Here is a 20,915-nt window from a genome sequence, read left to right as displayed (position 1 = left end):
AAAATCCCATTGCTGTTGCAGTTAGGGGGTAGCTGCTTATACATTTATCTGTGTTCATCAAAACACTTGTATATGTTTGTCTTTGAGTCATAATCTGTGCTTTGAGGCACAAATTTGATTACAGGATCACTTTGAAAATGGTAGAAATGTGTGTGTGCAAGAATATGAATGAGCTTGTACGTGCATCTCTGATTTATTTTTTATTTTTTTGTATGTGTCTCTGAAAGTCATATTATAATTTAGATTCTAAAGCACCACTTTTTCACATTAATTTAATGAGTTTTTTCCTTCAGGGCAAAATAAAATAAAATAATTATTTTAAAAAACTGCCTCTACCAGACATGGATGTGTCCCAAAGCTCGAGGAAATTAGTAGTCATTTGAAATCAACCCCATCTAAACACCTCAAACAACATTTTCCTGATGGATGACAATGGGCCTGGAAAATGACTTCTCTGCCTTGAGGCTACAATAGCTGACATATCCCAAAAAAGCACCTTTAGTATTATACCAGCCATTTTGCCAAGTGAACCACAGGAATATGAATCTGTGTCCAGTTCAAGTTTAAGTTGAATTTCACCACAGGATCAAAATATTAGTCGAAAAACATTATATATTTCTATTTAATTCCCCTAAACCCAACTACAAACTGTTAGTTATTATGCTTACACAAACACTGGCTCTCCAATCACAGTCGCAACTGTGAAGTTTCAGCTTTTCCCAAAGCAAAAATCAATCATTGCATTCTCCTCTATCTAGGGCACAATTATTTGTTGATCACCAAACTCTGTAATTCCAGATCCAAGGACCATTAACGTGAACCCAAATAGAAAGTGAGTTTGCCTGAAACATCAGCATCTGTTCTCTGGAAGGGAGGGAAAGCTGTGCTGAGAGGTAAAATCATTTTATTCTCATCACATAAGGAGAAAAGAGAAAACAAATATATTGAGGAATTAGAAGAAACCATTAAATCCTTAGAAGAAGCCTACATGTCTTCCCAGGAACAGGAAGTGATGAACAAAATATGCAAAGCAAAACTAGAATCAAATGAAATAATTGATTAAAGGAACCCTCAATTCTTAGTAAAAAGACCTTGCTTGAAACACAGTAACAAATCAGGTACGTTATTACAACTGTATATGCTGTTAACAGCTTCATTGGGAACACAGTATATGGAAGCGAGGAAGCCGACTTTCATAAAGTGGTTAAAAATATTGTGCAGTTCCCCAACAGGATGTGTCAGAACAAATGACCAAACATCTTCTCCAGAGGGGCACTAGGAAAGGATGCCTACTCTCCCCCTCACTGTTTGCAATCTTTATTGCACTATTAGCAGCAGCAATTAGACAGGCTATAGTGATTAAGGTCCTACAGTGGGGCAAAAACATATTTAGTCAGCCACCGATTGTGCAAGTTCCCGCACTTAAAATGATGACAGAGGTCAGTAATTTGCACCAGAGGTACACTTCAACTGTGAGAGACAGGATGTGAAAAAAAAATCCATGAATTCACATGGTAGGATTTGTAAAGAATTTATTCGTAAATTAGGGTGGAAAATAAGTATTTGGTCACCTCAAACAAGGAAAATCTCTGGCTCTCACAGACCTGTAACATCTTCTGTGAGAAGCTTTTCTGTCCCCTACTCGTTACCTGTATGAATGGCACCTGTTTGAACTCATCATCTGTATAAAAGACACCTGTCCACAGCCTCAAACAGTCAGACTCCAAACTCCGCCATGGCCAAGACCAAAGAGCTTTCGAAGGACACCAGGAAAAGTATTGTAGACCTGCACCAGACTGGGAAGAGTGAATCTACAATAGGCAAGCAGCTTGGTGTGAAAAAATCAACTGTGGGAGCAATCATCAGAAAATGGAAGACATACAAGACCACTGATAATCTCCCTCGATCTGGGGCTCCACGCAAGATCTCATCCCGTGGGGTCAAAATGATCATGAGAACGGTGAGCAAAGATCCCAGAACCACACGGGGGGACCTGGTGAATGACCTGCAGAGAGCTGGGACCAAAGTAACAAAGGTCACCATCAGTAACACACTACAACGGCAGGGAATCAAATCCTGCAGTGCCAGACGTGTTCCGCTGCTGAAGCCAGTGCATGTCCAGGCCCGTCTGAAGTTTGCCAGAGAGCACATGGATGATACAGCAGAGGATTGGGAGAATGTCATGTGGTCAGATGAAACCAAAGTAGAACGTTTTGGTATAAACTCAACTCGTCGTGTTTGGAGGAAGAAGAATACTGAGTTGCATCCCAAGAACACCATACCTACTGTGAAGCATGGGGGTGGAAACATCATGCTATGGGGCTGTTTTTCTGCCAAGGGGACAGGACGACTGATCCGTGTTAAGGACAGAATGAATGGGGCCATGTATCGTGAGATTTTGAGCCAAAACCTCCTTCCATCAGTGAGAACTTTGAAGATGAAACGAGGCTGGGTCTTCCAACATGACAATGATCCAAAACACACCGCCCGGGCAACAAAGGAGTGGCTCCATAAGAAGCATTTGAAAGTCCTGGAGTGGCCTAGCCAGTCTCCAGACCTCAACCCCATAGAAAATCTGTGGCGGGAGTTGAAAGTCCGTGTTGCTCAGCGACAGCCCCAAAACATCACTGCTCTCGAGAAGATCTGCATGGAGGAATGGGCCAAAATACCAGCTACTGTGTGTGCAAACCTGGTAAAGACCTATAGTAAACGTTTGACCTCTGTGTACCTCTGGTGCAAATTACAGACCTCTGTCATCATTTTAAGTGGGGGAACTTGCACAATCAGTGGCTGACTAAATACTTTTTTGCCCCACTGTATAATGCAAGAACGTAGAACATAAAATCAGCCTTTATGCAGATGATGTATTGCTTTTTTTTCCAACATTCACAAACCACTCTTTCAATTACATTGAATTTGTCTTCCTTGAGTTTCAAATTATTGGATAAACTGATTAAAATCATCAATTCCTCTGATTAATTGTTTCTTCCATAATTCTTCGTTGACATCATTGCAGTCTCGATATATTAAATTTTTAGGCATTAATGTTTCTCCTAGGCTTGCAGATTTAACTAACCTGAACCACATCCCAGTTTTAAAGAAAGTGGAAGATCTGGCTAGATGGAAGTCTGTACACATATATCTCACGAAAAGGGTCACTTCAATAAAATTGATGGTTTTCCCAAGAATCAGTTATTTGTTCTCAGTGATCCAGAGTAAACCATTACCTGACTGGTTTAGATCTCTGGATTCTTCAATCTCTGAATTCCCTTGGAAAGAAAACCCTGTATATAAGCTTAGAAATGCTACAGAGCACCGAGGATAGAGGAGGACTAGATGTGCTTAACTCTCACCACTACTTCTTAGCCAACAGGCTACAATACATTTCAGGATGGTTAAAACTCAGTTGAGCCCTGGCTACACATAGAACAGGCACTATGCAATAACAGAGATTTCAGATCTCATAAGCTAAAAAATATCAAATGACACGTGTGCTTTAATATCAGCTCCGCTCTGTCAGAGAGTCTCTATAACATATAACATTACAATAAAAGAACAGCTAACAACTAGCTTAACCACTGTGTGAAAACCAGTCAGTGATGATTTTATTATTCACAGTAAGCAGCTTCATCTGGCTTTTTATTAGATTTCTGGAATACACACCAGAACTCCATCCAACTTTACTCGACATGATATAAATACAAATGAGTTTAAGCCCATTATGAAACACAGTATTCTCATCCCAGATTGCCAGGAGGTTTTTTCAGAAGATGCTAGTGATAATAGCATAGCTAGCTGCCAGCCAGTGGTAACAATCCATGCTGGGCTCAAACAAAAAATAAATAAATAAAAGCTGCTTAGATTAAGCAAAAAACTTCACAACATGATGCATTAGAGCTCTCGTTTGTTTTATGTGTAAATCCTAGGGGTCCTCTACCCCTCAGTTTTGATATGATACCATGCAACAACTCCAAAGAATACTTTCCATATTTAAAATTCTAACACTGGGATTGAAGACACGAGGGATGTTAGTCAGGTGCAACATCTCAGCAGCAACCACTGAGAAATCATAGACCCATTATTTGAGGAAATGGTATTGGTAAATGTAAACCCCTGGTAAATAACTTCACAGCAGTGAAGTGTGTTTCCTAGTAAATGTCTTAAAGTGCCTGTCAGTTGGAAGTATGATTGCCCATGGTAGATACTTTCTGTACTATACACTTCAAAGGCAAATATCTGATTTTAAAAAAACAAAACACACACTTTTAACTCTGACACTCTTAATTTGAAAGCTCAAAGCTGATGCGTCATCACTTATACATCTTTTAATGCTCACTTTGGCTCATTCCTCGGTGCTGAAGCTGTCTGTCAGTTGAGTTAAGGTGTGGCTAACAGCTAGCTAAGTGGTGCAAATTGAGCTGGGGCCATGTAATAATGATTTGAAGATGGAAAGTCATTCATCAGCACTGCTTTAAAGCAACAAGAGAATAAGAGGAAAGAAGTATTTAAAGTTGATTAATCAAACTAGTATATGGTTGCATCAGTATAGATTATAACTATAAAAGGCTCTTTCGTGCAGTGTATTTTATATTTGACACTCATATAACTATAGTGTTTCCAAAATGCGATCAATCCCTTTGAAAATATGTACAAGAATACATTACTCAACAATTCAACAGCACACTGAATGACTTGCTTCGCTGTTGATAGTGTGAAAGTGACTGAGTATGAACTGTAATGAGCCAGCTACTCTTCTTTGTAAAACGACCACTCTTATAATATCCATTTAGTTTAAACTGGGGATTTGTTGATTTGGAATAAAATTGTATTACTGATTCCTGGAGCTTGCTTTGAGCTGTAACAATATGCGAATTAAACACAAATACATTTTCTGTTCCATCCAATTAACTTCTGCTGTCTTTTTAAGTGAGACGTTTTTTGGGATATTGGGGTTTTAGATCTCACCCACAGTGATTATATTTGCTTTCTCCATCAACGCCATACAACAACAAAGTCAGTGTAAGCATGCACTGAGGTTAAGTATTAATTGACTGCTACATTAGTGACAAAAAACAAACAAAAAAAGAGACTGTACTTACTATGTCGTTGCTGGTTTTACCCTGATGACACCAACTAAACACTCACACATGCATGGCAAATTTAGCATGAGTTGTGAGTCACTGATGTCGACACTTGCCAGCCTTTGTGTACTACATGCATGTATGTATTTATTCTGTGATACACACATATCACCAATAAGTCCATAGGCAATAAGACAAAACTTCTTTACTGGCAACACAATTACACTATGTTTAATTTCTGATTTCTTAAATTTCTGATTCAAAGATGGCTTACAGATTGTTGTGTTCAATAAAAAAAACAGTAAGAATCTAAAAGAGCCACCTATACCTTTTAAACTCAAAGCTAATGTATGAGTACACAATTTATGGTTATTGTTATTGTCAAAAAAAATGATCTTGTAATAATTTCTTTTCTTAAATTAACTGACACTTTTACTGTCACTGTAAAGACAACTAAGACTGCTTTAAGAAATGTGTGGCACTATCATTCTTATGGCCCTGAAGCACAAAGATCAAAGACCATTTCCAACAGCTACTCACCCACAACTACTCATTATAAAAGGGATACGTTAAATAGCTGCTGCATGGCAGAGGTAGCAGTTAAAAAAGAATAGATATGAGAGTTTGACTCCTACCTCTCTGCTGTGGAGGAGGCCTTTCTCTGGCACATAACTGCCAACGAACTGCTTCCCGGTGCCATTTCCTGTTTGATCTCCCATGCGACAAGGTTGCTGGGTTTCACAGCCAGGAAGTTGATACCTGACTGGAACCACACCCTGCAGAGAAGAATGTAGAACGAGACAAAGTAAGAAAAAAAGAGAAAGCAAGGTTAATCTAAAGTTCACACAAGCACATCATAAACCGAAGAGAAAAGAAAGCTGAGTTGTTACAGTGACAGTTAAGGTACAATTTGCTTAAAAATTCAATTTGCATCGCTTGGAATTTCCCTGCCCCGATTTTCTCACTGATTTTCTTTAATCTCTGATGCGTGCCATACTCTCTTTGTATAGAACGCCTTTTAAAATTGATTCACGCAGCATGGTGCCGACTCCCACGGTATGTTTTGGTGGGAGAAGACAAAGGAGTGACAGCAAAGGCTCTTAAGAAAGTTAAGAGTTTTACTGAATAATTGCTGCAAGCAGGCTGAATCAGATGTGTTTTGCGGTGGAGATTATGGCTAATTCAGAGAATGCAGTTCTGCTTATGAGAAAGGCTACAATGAATTAGTAATTATTCAGGGACATGATTAGGAATTTTGTTTCCATTTTCCTTCTTCACTCCCGTTTCCTCTCATCAGTATGCTTCACCACTTTTCTTTCTCTTTCTGACACTTTTTTTGTCACCTTTCTCCACTCATCCGAACGCTTTTCTTTTCTTCCAGTCTTGTTTTCCTTATGTTAACCTTCTTTCAGTATAGCACTGGCATATTTTTTTAAATCCAGGTTTCTCTTTAATCTAGATCAGCGGTTCCCAACCGCCGGGCCTCGGACCGGTACCGGTCCGTGAGTCGTTTGGTACCGGGCCGCGAGAGTTGAGGCTAAGGTGTGAAATGTATAGTTTTCAGGGTTTTTATCGGTTTTCAGCGTTATTTTGTTATCGTTTTTATCGTTTACTCGGTTTTCCTTGGTCTTTTCAGGTGTGTTATGAATAAATCTTCTTTTTTCCGGTACCGGTATTAGTTTTATTTTGTTGTATTTATCCGCGACACCTTAAAGGCCGGTCCGTGAAAATATTGTCGGGCATAAACCAGTCCGTGGCGCAAAAAAGGTTGGAAACCGCTGATCTAGATAATGTCCTCATCACCTGCCATCCCCATCCTCGTCCTGTTACTCCATTGTTCCCTTGTAGATGTTCTAATCTCTATTCCTTCATCACCATCATTCCCCAGTTCCTTTATTTTTTTCCAGCCAGGTCCACTCTTTCATCTCTCAGTCTCATTTCTTTTTCTTCACCTCCTCCTATAAAGCTTCTGTTCACCCTTTCATCCATTCCTCAGTGATTTCTTTCCCTTCCTTCCCAGTATACATTGCTTCATCCCTCCCTCTGCCCCTCCTCAATCCTTCATTCTCAAGGCATCCTATAGTTAATCTCTTTATTTTCTTTTTTTGTTCACACTCTCTCTCTAATCTGTCCCGGTGTGCTCTGTTCTATTTATCACCTTGACGAGACCCTCCCTCAGTTTATTAATACACTTTATAAGCATGCATACACATGCACACTATCGTGTTTACACCTCTTCTTATTAACACACATACACAAACAACACTGACAAAGACACACTCTGAAGTAAAAAAAAGTTTTCCTCAACACAGAAGTAGGAGGCAAAAAAATTCCACTTTTTATTTCTTTCTCATTATTACTTTCTTGTGTTTCTCTTGCTTTATGTCTTGCCAAAACTGTCTGCAAACATGCCATACCCTTCCCTTGATAAGCTCTCTGTACATGATATTCTTGTGAGTGTGTATGTATAAAAACACCTGCGTATGTCAGTAATAATCTAATCAAGCTGTTTTTTTTGTGTTTGGTTGTGTTTGGCACAAAATTGTGAACCTCTTGTAACAACCTGAAAACCTACTTTTTCTTTTTCACTCTAAAGTATTTTTTTTCTTGGTGTATTTTGAAAAGTGAAAACATTCCCCGCTCATCATTTTATATTTTGCTGCAATCAGGAAACATGAAGGAGAAAGGAAGAGCAAAAGTTGCATTTTGCAATAAAGGAAGTGTACTTTGTTCATTGTCTATGCAAATAAAATACAGTGAATATTTATTTATGAGTTTTCTGTAGTGCAGTATAAAATGAAAACTTCTATTTTATAATTCAGCAGCTGAATGTGGGAGGAAAAACTGTGCCATCATTCTGCATTTTCTGGTTCTGTCTCCACTCCTTTCCTTTCTTCAATCTCTTCTATCTCCCTTTCTCACTCACTTCTTTCTCTCGCCATCTCCCATCTTCAACAACCACACAGTTCAAGCCACTTCAAAGTAAAGTTACTACACATACAGTGGCAGCAAATGCATGTAAAGCAAAGCAAGTTTGGCGAAAGAGTTAGGATATTCTGTGAATGACAGAATGACAGGAATGGAATATGAGGGAGTAGAAATGTACATTTGAACATTCACTGAGAAAAACAAAAATCATTGGAGCGATTTTTAAAGGACAAGGTTTTGCAAAGACAAATTATAAATAAAACATTTAGGTGAAAAAATGAATTTAAGAACAAAATTTCCCCACCACTCCACAGGCAATAAAATAAAACAAAATGCTAAAATAGTGAAGCGAATGCAATGCAATAAAATAAAATAACAGTCTCATGTGAGAGCACAAACCTCAGTCGTCTTGTAATTCAACATATTGTAATGTAACAGATCTCATGATATAATATCAAATAAAGCACCTTCTTAAACGCTCTACAGAAACATAATTTGCATATTCATAGTATAAAACCATGCAAAATCTTGCAGTACCTACAATTCATACACATAAACAACCAAACAGTGTAACAGTTATGTCAAAAGGGAGAAAAAAAGCCTTTTGCTCGAGTGTTTAAATTACTTTGGTTTCAAGTACAGATCAGAGTGAGAACCATGTCACCATTGTGGTGTTTCCTTTTTTATGACTCTCATGTCTCTGTGCCATTTTCTTGATATGAGAGGTCATGGATTAGCTATGCTAGAGGGCTTCAATGTACTGCTCAATCTGCATTCCAACTCTCACCAATGGTCCTCAGCCCTGGGTAGTACCAGATAAAATAGGGTCACTGATAAAGGCGGACATCCTGATGTCTGCTCCTCTGCGAGGAGCCAGTTGAGGTGGTTTAGGCATTTGACATGGATGTCTCCTAGGTGAGGAGTTTTGAGCATGTCCTACCGAGAGGACATCCCAGGGCAGATTACATCTCTCGGCTGGCTTAGCAGTGCATCAGTGATCCCCTGGAGGAGCTGAAGGAGTTGGCTGGAGATAGGGAAGTCCCTTCCAATCTGGACCCAGACAAAGGGCAGAACATGGGTGGATGGATATTAAAGTGGTTGAAAGAGAGCGATTATTTAATTTGTATTTATCACAAGGCACCTAGTTGCAGTAATAGTGTTACTCTGCGTATGCTCTGTGTAACTGTCTATTATCATATTTCTATATTTTCCAGTATTACAAATGGATCTTATGTCAGAAATCTATATTTCTGACACAAACAATAATACTTTAACAACTGCTGCAATTTTTTAATCCTATAGTTTCTCAATAAATTTTAGTTATCTACTTTAATAACACACCTACTGATGACTGATGCAGTTGGTTATGCGCTACTCTGTTGTTTGTATTATCATTTTAAAATGCAGAAATATGTATTGAATTCTCCTGCGTGACAGCTACCAAGAACATCTTTGTCATACAAAATATACTTTGAAGCTTAATGAAATGACCTTTGGCATGAAACAGTGTGTTTACATGTGCAACAGGGTCATTCAAATTATTGGAGAGGGGAGAGAGGCAAAAATCACCACTCAGAAGTAGGTTTTATGTGGAAATATTAGTCCAGTGGATTGTTTTTCACATACCTTTTTCATAACTTGTTCATTAACTGAACCACACACCATACAGTCTGCGATCTCTGTATAGTCATCAAAATGCTAATCGTCAAGTTTCTAAAGTCCTCATGCCAAAAATCAGCATTGATTCAATAAAAAGTGAAAATGGTGAATTTAAAGCAGCATGTGGTTTCCATCAAGAAACTAGAGTACTGTGTATTGACGGTTTACCCTTGAAATTAAATGCATGAAAAAATATAAGATTTTGCTCACCTGATTGGAAATTCTGAACATGCATAAAAAACATAGACTGTCATATATGTAAGGAGATAGAAAGACACTATGTTCTGCATCTGTCAGGTCTTTGGTCGTATGTGCCTTTGTCCATGTCTGTCAGCAAGAAGGATGATGGACAAGGCTGCGTCCCTAAGCTGCTTCAGCCAAGACTGACAAGTCTCTATGTGATGCTCTTCCTCTGTAGGTCTACTTTTCAGTGTAATGCAGGAAGACAAGCAAAACTTCAATGCACTGTCTCTTTCGATTTGTTTCCCTTTGTCTAATTCGCCTACTTCTTTATTAATCAGGATTATTTATATTTTTTGTGTACCTCATGCAGCTCTGTCGTGAAACAAGATTATTATTCAGTATCACATTTTGCATTAGAAATGAACAAAGCCCACCAACCCATAATTACACACATAACTTGACCTTACCTTTAACTGTATTAAAAAAAGGTTTTACTCATTAAGAATTAGAGTGTGCTCCCCTTGGTCACAGGTAGCTCACAGAGCATTACAATAGATTTTTTTCTCCTTTTTATCTGGAGCAGTGCTTTGTTTATTGGCATCTCAACATTAGTTTTCTAAGTTAAGAAATAAAGAGTAAGTAAAGAGAAAAGGCAATGCCAAGAATGCCAAGAACCTACACTATAAATAAATTTCCCCTCTGCTTTTTTAACATCACAAATGCAATTTTTCTTTCTGTCAATGTGATTATGTCTCCTTTTCCTTTTTTGGTGTATGTTTACTTTACTTATGCAGACTGCCTTCCCTGTAATATATTAAGCAAACTCAGGTTTTATTACATATTTGCTACTTGACTTAAAAAAAAAAAAATCCGGATTGAATATGAAAGAGAATATAGCTGGCCGAAGCATCAAATCGAGTCAAAATAATTACACTTGATTGACTTTGTTGAGTACAACCTTTTTTTAAACCACCTTATATTTTAATCATAACCTTATGCATATTTCACCCACACTTACTGTTTAGTTTACCAAAGAAACTGTAGGCTTCACCTATGGAAATGCAGAAATGCACTAACGCTAACAAAGACTACGTTGTCTAAAGAGAAAGTGTAGATGCCTTCCTCAAAGGAATGCTGACCCAGGAAAACAAACAATAGGTGCAGGAACAAGATAACAATTTGCTCTGTTAAACAAGAGACTCACTTAAATCCAATTATTTCCCTTTACACCTAATTTAATCCTGTAACATCAGTTCCATTTTCAGACTGACGAAGAAAAAAAAAGTCGTCTATTTAATTGTTAAATGTTAAAGCCTTCGCCAGGAAATAGGGATGCAAAGTTGTCTCTGAAACCACCATACCTTCTTAGTAGTGCCATCAGCGCAGATATAAAGCCAGATTTACCAGGGTTAAGTGGTTTTTGCCATAAAAAATGTACTGTTATTATTTACAAAGAGACCACAGCAACACGACTGTGATTAAGAGGAGAGAATTCATTTGTCAATTTTTGTGACCAACCGTCTTCCATATGCGTTTTTGGGAGTTCCTTTCTCAAGTACAAAATACAGGGGGAAGAATAGTTAAATGTTGTACACAAACACACTGACTAACAACTGGAACATGCAATTTATTGGACTGATATGTCTAATGCTGAAAAAAGCATGTATTATTTTAAGTACTTCATATAGTGGAATTATGGTTGCATTGCAGAGATTTAAGAGCACATCCTAAAAGAATGAAACATTGTTCAACTTGTGTTGAAAAATGTGTTTGAAAAGCCATATGAAGATCTGATGAAAACATACAAATTTCTAAGCCACCTAAATGTAAATTTGCTCCATAAATGACCTGGAACCACCAGTCAAGAGGAGCAACACAACATACTGACACTTCTGTGGCAGGAATTTCACAATGGGGTTCAAAGTGAAATAGCTGAAGAACAGAGAGAATAGATGGATAATGATGTTGAACCAATTCTAAAAATAATCAGGCCTTGGACCTCAAGCACAGTAAGTCTGTGGTTGAGAGAAAAAGTCGCTTTTTCTGTTTGATTTGGTTTGAAAGTCTGAAGGTAATATTTGTTTTTCTTCTGATTAATGCATTTATGTTAATAAACTTTAAACCTACATTTTTCATAAAAAAAAAAAGATTTCAGAACCATGGACAGCGCACACACTGCGATCTCGTGAGCTGTGTCTCATGACTGTTTTTAGTAGTGGAGCTACACAAATTCAGCTGTATGCACTTTGACAATAGCTGAGATATCGATCACAGATGCACAGAAGACTCTCACATCAAATCTCCAGATCCATTTTTTAAAACTAAACAAATCTAGCATAGAAAAATTGTGGTCACACCACCAGTCGCAGAGTATAGAAATAAACTTTTATCAGTCGGGTATTTCCGGTTCTGGTTTATCTCTTAAAGAGATGTTGTCTTAATACATGAACACAATGTAAAAATATTTTTGTACAGCTTACAGTCCTACATTGGCGTCTGGTAATTACTGAAGCCTGTTTGATCATAACAACTCTCTCTGCCAGACCGCCACTGTAGGCGTACATTTAATGTACACATGGACATGAACATGGACCTATAATTATATGCTTTTCTCACAGCAAGTAATGAGCTGTGCCTGTAGTGTTAGTAAGTTACTCTTAGCTGAATATCAACTTGCATGGTTCTTGGCAGATTGGGCATGTCATATTGAAATGAACTGACTGCACCTATTTATAAAAAAGCACAATTTTTGTAAATCAACCCCCAAATATCAGCGCTATTTGGGGGTTGCACTCACACGCTGTTTTGCCCTGTTTAGGACATCTGCCCCACAGTGTCATGAAGGCATAAGTCCGTTGTTTGATCTGATTATAGGAGAGCATATTTACAGTTACCAAAGAGATAAAAAGATTCGGAGAGAAAGAAAGAGACAGAAGAAAGGAACTAGAGACAGAAGTGTGACACAGAGGCAACAACAAGGCTGGGCGAATGGGGGGTAGAAGACGGAAAGGGAGAGAAACACCAGCCAAGTATGATAGCTGCTACAAATTCACACCACACTCGAGATCTCAGATGCAGGTATACACTTTTCAGGAGTCTGACTCTTCGATCCACACCTTTTTTTGTAAACATTTCGGTGTTCACATGAGATTTCAGAATTACGGGTGCTGAGGTTCTGAAAGGTCACCATGATGTTTTCAGAAGAATAACACTGTGTACAACTGTTCACAATCCATCCAGTTCAATCAACTGATTCATCCAAACCTTTCCAGCTTTCTCTTAATATCTGTTTTATTGGTAATACTTTAGCTCATAACCTGGGCCTTACTTTTAGCATGACCACTTTCTTACATCTTCGTGCCAGGAAGATACCAGTAACCTACGCATTTCTTTTGTCTTGCTTTTGGGTTTTAGGCTTTTCTCAATCAGAAGTTACAAGCAATGCCTTAATATTAGTCAGTTAGCCAGGTTCATTAAATGAACTATATATAAACAGCTTGTCCTTGGAACAATGTAAGCAGTGTAAATTCCTCTGTGTATTGACTCTAGGTATCTTCCTTTGATAAAATTAGACTATATTACTTGGAAATTCCATGTGTTTAAAGCTCAGAGGCTTTAAAAGGCTATAAAATGACAGCTCTCCTCAGGATGAAAGTTACTCAAAGGGCTTAGTAAGTCTACCCAGGATTAAAAGTGATTTGGACATGTTAGTAAATGTTTTAGGAGAGAAAAGAAGATTTTAAGACCTCAAGGTTTATGTGTTCCGCTGATGTTATTTAAATTTACATTTCTGTTCAGTTTTTTACTTTACTTTTACTTTTTACCAGTTGTTAATCATTGATTTTTCAACAGATTAGAAGTAATATTTTTAAGTTCATTAAACTGACACTTAACCCTCTCAAGGCAGACGTTGCCGATTTGCAACAGTTAAAAACTAACAACCTGATTACCCCACATACATATTTTACGAGGTTTTTTTACTCAGAAGTACCACTGCAGGACTTGGTTGTGCATTAGCAACAAAAAACTTAATTTGAGCCTGAGAGGGTTAATCTGGCAAAAAGATGAACTTTTAGACGATGTTAGTCACTGTGGTTATCACTATGGTGCATAACTGCTCAGAAACTGCACTGAAAAGTAGCTACTATCTAAATCTGGTTAAAGGCATAATTTATTCCTGCTGTCATGACGCAAGTAACAATTTCTTAGCTGAAAAAATAGATTCCTTTAAAAGGCTGTGTATATATATACAAAGACAAAGAACAAAAAGGCCAAGTTGTTTTTTCTCTAGTGTCTCAAAGTGTGCTGAACATACAAGGAACATCCATTGTTCACCAGAAAATTTCAATTTTACCAAGGTCTAAAGCATTAGGAGAAAGTGAAAGCCTGCGAGGCATTGATCGTTGTTGCTACACACCCTCCTGTTAACTAAATTTATCTTATAGATGATCTTCAGGATGATTTAGCCCGAGCTGTTTAAGATGCCAACAGAGTGAAACGTACAGGAAACTGTACAGGAGTGAGTCACTGTATGAGTGGTATTTGCTGTATATGTGAGCCTGGACTCTACACCAAGTGACCTATAATGCCTTCGTGCAGGCTAGCTTGAGAGCCAGAACCACAGTCAGCTCATGTTACTGTCACGTTCTTGTTTGAAGTTCCTTCTTTATTACAGACATAGTGGAATAACAAGAGACGTATGGCTCAAAAGAAGATTTTCTGAGCTTTTATCTCCTTTCACACCATGCTTTCACATTCCCGCTGCTCTTAGATGCAGAGAGCTACTCTTTAAATTCTTTAAGTTGACCAAAAGACTGTTCAGTTCCTAGAAAGTCTGCTGATGGCTGAAATGCGTTCTTGGTTGTGTCTTTCTTATGTCAGGGTATCATGATCTTGTTTATATTTGTCAATTAATGTGACTAAATGCAGTTTTCACATGTTGCATTATCATGGAGATCTAACCGTTGTAATATTGTTATTCTAACCTTTGAAAGATTTGACCAGAGTGAAGTGAAGACACATTCAAATGCTGTGGAAAGTTAAGAGCACATGAAAGGGGCTTCATACTACCATTTACAGTGATCTATATCAATGTGCTTAGCACGCAATAATTATTGTAAGCAAATGATGCTTATTCAATAGTTGCCAGATGAAAGTGTCAGTTAAGTGCTACAAATGTAAATGTGAACCCAAAAGGAATTCTTCTCAAAACAAAAGCCATATGCTATGTGTCAAAACAAACTTGCTGCATGTTTAGCAGATGTGTCCAAGAGACACGAGTAAAAGCAAATGGTGTTTGTTGGGTCTGAACTTGTTAGAACAGCAAAAAGACATTAGAAAGAAGCACTGTAAAAGTGCATTTTAATGCCCTCATCTTATATATAAACTGAAGCTTTTGAGTAAGTAAACCAGTACAGCACATTTTATTTCAAGTCTGAAATTACATCATTGCTCTGTAAACCTGGTGAATGAATACATAGCAAAACTTTCTTAAGAATTTTATGTTTGGGTGGAAGGCTAGTAGTAAATTTATATTATTCAAATGTGCTCAAACAACTGCTCAAACCTAAAACCTGTGCTTTTCAAGACGTGGGAATGGAAAATATTATTCATTGCACAAAGGTTTGCCAAGATTGCCTAAAGTGTGAAATGGTACATTCAGTGAAAAATTAAAGAAATATCGCTGCCAATGGTAACTAAAATGGCAGAAAAACAAGAGAAGACAGATGTTAAACAAAATTCAACCCACCAACTGCATATTCTTCAACACATTCTGTAAAAGATGCCTTCAATGGACATGAGTGGCATTTAAATGAGTCAACTGTCAAATCATTAAAATCTTGTTTGCTGCTTGTCCTGCTTTTTGAGAGGCAGAAGGAAAACAATCTGTTGTTGTGATCCCAACACTAAAATGAAGCGGTTACTTTTTTTTTTAAGTGTGACAAGCTGTCAAGGAATTGGAATCCTGAGAGAATTGTTTATTAATTTATTTATTTTTGAGCACAAGTTACGAGCTTATACATAATTCTTAGGTCATGAGATTATTGTAAAATTGACAATTATGTACACATTTTTCAATTATTTTTTAAAAATCTTTTTAAATATTAAATTCATAGTTCAGTTTTGAACATTTTAGGTGTTTAAGACCTTGAATGTAGTTTTTTTATTGTTTAAGTTAGATGGACAGATTGGTATTCAAGTGTTTTATACTTTAGAATAAACAGATGGGGGTAATTTTTTAAGACATGGTGAGACAGATGGAGAGACTGCAAGTCGTTTATACTAAACATGTGTTAAGAAATTCAAAGCTTGATGTAAAAGAGCCCTGTTATGTTGGTCACAGGTCCAATGTGTCATTTGGTGGAACATCTGTTTTATCATGCTATTGAGAATCTTTCACTTTGTCTTGCCTTTTACTTACTTATTCTTTCGTGTGCTGTTGCTGCCGTTGTTGTCTTTTTATTCTTTGATTTTTCATCCCTGGTGTTGCTACTGAATGATATTTTTTTATGATTATTTTTAATATTTGCTTTATCTAAAGAAGCCACTATCATTCTTTTCTACAGGAACCCAATATGGCCCTATGTTTCAGGACTGTTGAACAATGTGGCCGTTGCTGCTGATGCCTGATTTAGGCTTCTGCAGCTGCATCATAACTTACGACATAACTGGAAACCCCTTTTAACCCACAACTTTCCATGTATTTCGGTCATGTAGTTACATTTTTCAGGAGGTGCATGTCAGGTTATGTGGAAGCGTACGACATAGGGTTAAGAGGGTCTTCCAGTTACATTGTAAGTTATGATGTAAATTTTCCACTCAAGTCTAATTCAGGCATAAATCATGACAAACCATAACTTCAGAAGTCGCAAATTCATAATATTCACGTTTCATAGTTTATAGGCACTGAATAATGCCAATCAAGGCATCTATCAGCTTTAATGTTTTTTTTTTTTCATTTGTAAAATTTGCAAAAATATCATGCTTTTAAAATTACAGTTCAATTCCATATTGACTGCTTGATTTAAAATACACTGTTGTGGCATAAAGAAGCAGAAGTCCAAAAATAGGTTCTTTGTCTAATAAATTTTTAGAATTCACTGCTGTATAGTAAAATAGTGGCACCTAATTTAAATAACACGTATGCAGCACCACTCCATCTATATAAATAAAATAAAAAAAAAAAAAACAGACACAAGGAAAACACTAAAAAATTCTGTGCAGAACTGGCAAAGTATCTCAAAGGATCTGACACTGAGTAAGTTAAACAGAGCATGAAAAAGGGGAGATGTTATGTACCTAGGTAATTCGGCAAAGGTGCAAATGTCTGCAAGCTTAATCAGCTTAAACAGCACATCATGAATGTTTGGATTTTTAGAACAAAATGGGGGATGTCACTGAGATCAGCTGATTTGCCAGAATTGCAGATAAGGAAGTCACACATTACAACTTTCTGCAGTTCCCTTCCCTTTATTCTCCTTCTCAATTGAGGGTAATGCTTGCTGAACAGCCACAACCAGCCCCACCAGGTGGTGTGATGAAGAAAGGGATAAGAAATACAACCAGCTGCTGTATCCGAGACCTTAGCCAATGCTGTGAATCTTTCCTTGTCAGTTTCTGACTGCTTGAAGAGCTATACCAGACAGACAGAAGCCAGCAGAATCACCCAGATGTTCTCCACTGAACCATCCAAGATGCATTCTCGATGGCAGGGAAACCATAAGAGAACAGTCCCACCTAGTGTGGAGATGAAGCAATACTGGAAGAGTATCTGGCAGAAGGTAGTATACTGGAATGCCAAATGTGGCCTGGAAGTCCCAAGGTCAAAATGAAATACACCCCCTAGGGTGGTTGACAATGACCAAGCTAAGACCCTGTAGGACTTACAGATCCAGAAAGACCAAGTGGTGAGGGCTAACCAACAGGATAGTAGTGGTGGACAAGCAGAGGAAAAAGGATGTAGTAATGGATGTAGCTAGTTATAGCAACATGAATAAGAAGGAACACATAAAAGGTTGATAAGTACCAAGGGCTGAGAAAAAAGGTAGAGAAGGGTGGAGGCAAGAGTGGTTGTCACGGTAATGGGAGCACTAGGAGAAGTGACCCCAAACTACGCAATTGGCTCCAGCAGATCCCAGGCATGACTTCTAAAATCTTTTTCCAGAAGAGCACAGTCCTAGGATGAGCAAAGATACTGTGCAAGACCCTCAGGCTCCCAGGCTTCTGGTGGAGGACTCACTCCATCCATCCATCCATCCAAACAAGGTTTCAACTGAGAAATTGTAATTTAATCATTTTCTGTTTGCTTCGTGGGGGGGGGGGGGGGGGGGGGGGGGGGGGGGGCTTCATTGGATTCACTAAATTAAAAAAAAAAAAGTATCAAATCTAAGCTCAGTGCAAAGGACCACTGCAGAGATAAAAAATAAATAAACAAATGCTCGTCTATGCACAGCTGCAGCAAAAAATTATGAAGCCTAATAAAGATTTGGTACCCACTAAATTATTCACAAAGATGTTCGTGAATGATAAACTGTAAATAGTGTATGTATTGCAAAGGGCCTGGTGATTTTTTTTACACCTCTGTTTAGTATAAGACTCAACTCCCGTATCCATGCATACATTACCATTATTGGAATCACAGCTGCACCGTACAACTATCCTGCAATGTATCAGCAAGTTTAAGCAATGATCGATAAACAGGAAAATGTCAAGTATATTGATTGCTATAAAACAACCATTTTGGAGTTTTATTGTAAAGCTCTAACTGATTAACAGAGCATTGATTGTAACACTAAACAGACACCAATTTCTTAGTGACCATTTCTTCATTGTTACAGTCTTTTCTTGGTGGATGAAGCCAAGTGCAGCAGCAGTCCAGTATATATGCAGCAATGCGTGGGACTTTAACAACTGCTTCTTTCGTACACATTTTTGTAGAGGACATCGGTAATGTAATCTGCAGAGCTTGATGTTTGGATACTGGATTTCTTTCAAATAAAAACCCTCACACATGGAATCAAACCGCCCACTCCACTTCCCACCACACATGGGATTAGAACGACATATTTTTCTGTAAACAAAGGCACAGACAATAGTGGTGGGTAGCTGGCTTCTGTAGTAGGTTCAAGATAGTCCTCTGGGCTGCCATCCCAGATTAGCAATGTAGCTACCAGCTACTCAACCACAGATCACTAGCAGGCACAGACTGAAAGGCTGAGGAAGGACTTTCAGCAATATATTAAATCTGATCAGCAGGAAGGGTTTTTGTTCCATAATTAATATGATTTGCTGTTTTTACTTTCTTGTTTATTTTCCAGTACTTGGGGACAGTTTAGATTTATATTTTGTAAAAGGAAAAGCAGACAGGCAGCTGCTGAGGTATAAAAACAAAACAAACAAAAACAAAAAACACCCTACCCATGTGTAGTTGGTTCTTTCTTACATGGCTGGGGAAGTTTTGAAGACATCATAGAGAAAAGCACTAGTTTGCAGCTGGCTGGACATAACCAGTAAATTGGATGGTCACCCACTACTCCAGAACAAGATATAATGACCTCCAAGTAAAGGTTCTTACAAGGTCACACATGGCAGGTCATTCACCAAGGTATGAAGGCAAGGGGTCATTCAATGGGAGAGCAAAGCAAATATAAGGAACACAAGTAACGGCTGAAAACCTTGACAAGAAGGATTGCAGAGATCTCCAGCTCTAGACGCCACCTGCTGTTTCAACCTCTCCGAGCATTCCAGCATCCATCTGTAGGCTATAGAGAGATATTTACTCATCAGTCTTCAACTTTTGTATGAAGCAGTATTTGCAGGGAGCAATGAGCTGGATGCCTACATGCTTTTATTCTACTGCTGTAATAAATTAATTCTAACATAAATAGTTTAACTTAAATGTAGTATTGATAGCATGTGTAATGGTCAGTAAAATGCCCTTTTTCCCCCACTCCATTGATGGGGACCCAATCACTAAATCTGCAAAAAGAAGAGTCAGACATTTAAGAGTCCAAGCTTCCTTTCCAAGAAAGAATAAAACCTCACTGATAAAGCTGCCCACTGACATTAAGGTGTACCAAACTCACTGTCTCTACTACTGTTCTAGCTCAGCTCTGATGAATTTAAATTGAAATGTAAAACATTTCAAACAAAGGAAATATTATACAATAATAAGCACAGACACATTTGAACATCCGCAAACACAGGCATTTTCTCAGCCAAAAAAGAAAATCCCATGTGTCAATAGGCTATACCAGTGGTAGCAAAGGTATAATTTGGCAGGGGGAAAAACAAACAAACAAACATGCCAACAAAATCAGCAAACAACAGGTTAGCTCAACAAACAAAGCTGGAAGGAGAGACTCAATGATACAAGGGCAACTGGAGTCTGAAGTGTGTTTCTGGGAGTGAATGAAACAATGCTACATGTCATAACAGTTTGTTGTCCGAGGAGGAGAATGCTGTCAGGCAGATTGCTCACACACCCACTCATTCACACACAGCTCGACATAAACAGGTGAAGTGGATATTGGTCTCACTTGATCTGTGCGCTGTCAGGACACTTTTACACACACTTCTCCGCACACACACATAGTCATCCCAACCACACCAACACGTCTACAGTATAGCAGACTGGCTTTTAGTTAAGCCCCGGTAAGGACTAGAGATGGCACGATACCACTTTTTTTATGTTCGAAATATGAATCTGATTATAGTGTATTTTATAATCAATAAAACTGTTGTTGTTTTTTTAAATTGCTGCATTTTGTATAAGTTAATACTCACGTCTTAAAAAACAAAACACTTAAGCTATTCTGTTATACCTTTATGCAAAAAATACACTGCATCCAAAATATTTCATAGTTCAGCAAAACTGATCAATCTAATAAACATAAACCTACAGCATCCTCCCTATTCTGGTATTTTGAAGAGTACTTAGCGGAAATATTAAGCAACCTAACTAATGGGGCTGCCAGCTCCCAGCAGAAAAAAAAAATGGAACCACCCCCCCCACCCCTCGCCTCATGATGCTTAAGCGACATAATCAACTTTAATTTAATGCAT

The 20,915-nt window shown here is 38.0% G+C and overlaps 1 protein-coding gene across 1 annotated transcript in view; it reads right to left on the bottom strand.

Annotated features, from left to right (window-relative positions):
• Nucleotides 1–20,915, bottom strand: part of LOC308403984 (transmembrane protein 132C) — a 310,199-nt gene that overhangs the window by 158,937 nt on the left and 130,347 nt on the right. Inside the window, exon 4 of the mRNA XM_080893797.1 lies at nucleotides 5,717–5,857. Coding sequence (XP_080749923.1) covers nucleotides 5,717–5,857 — 141 coding nt within the window. The remainder of the gene's footprint in view (nucleotides 1–5,716; nucleotides 5,858–20,915) is intronic.

Source organism: Rhamphochromis sp. 'chilingali', assembly GCF_963969265.1.
Source record: "Rhamphochromis sp. 'chilingali' genome assembly, chromosome: 10".
Classification (NCBI taxonomy): domain Eukaryota; kingdom Metazoa; phylum Chordata; class Actinopteri; order Cichliformes; family Cichlidae; genus Rhamphochromis; species Rhamphochromis sp. 'chilingali'.
The sequence above is the reverse complement of the archived record's forward strand: the minus strand, read 5'-3'. Positions and strand labels throughout refer to the sequence as shown.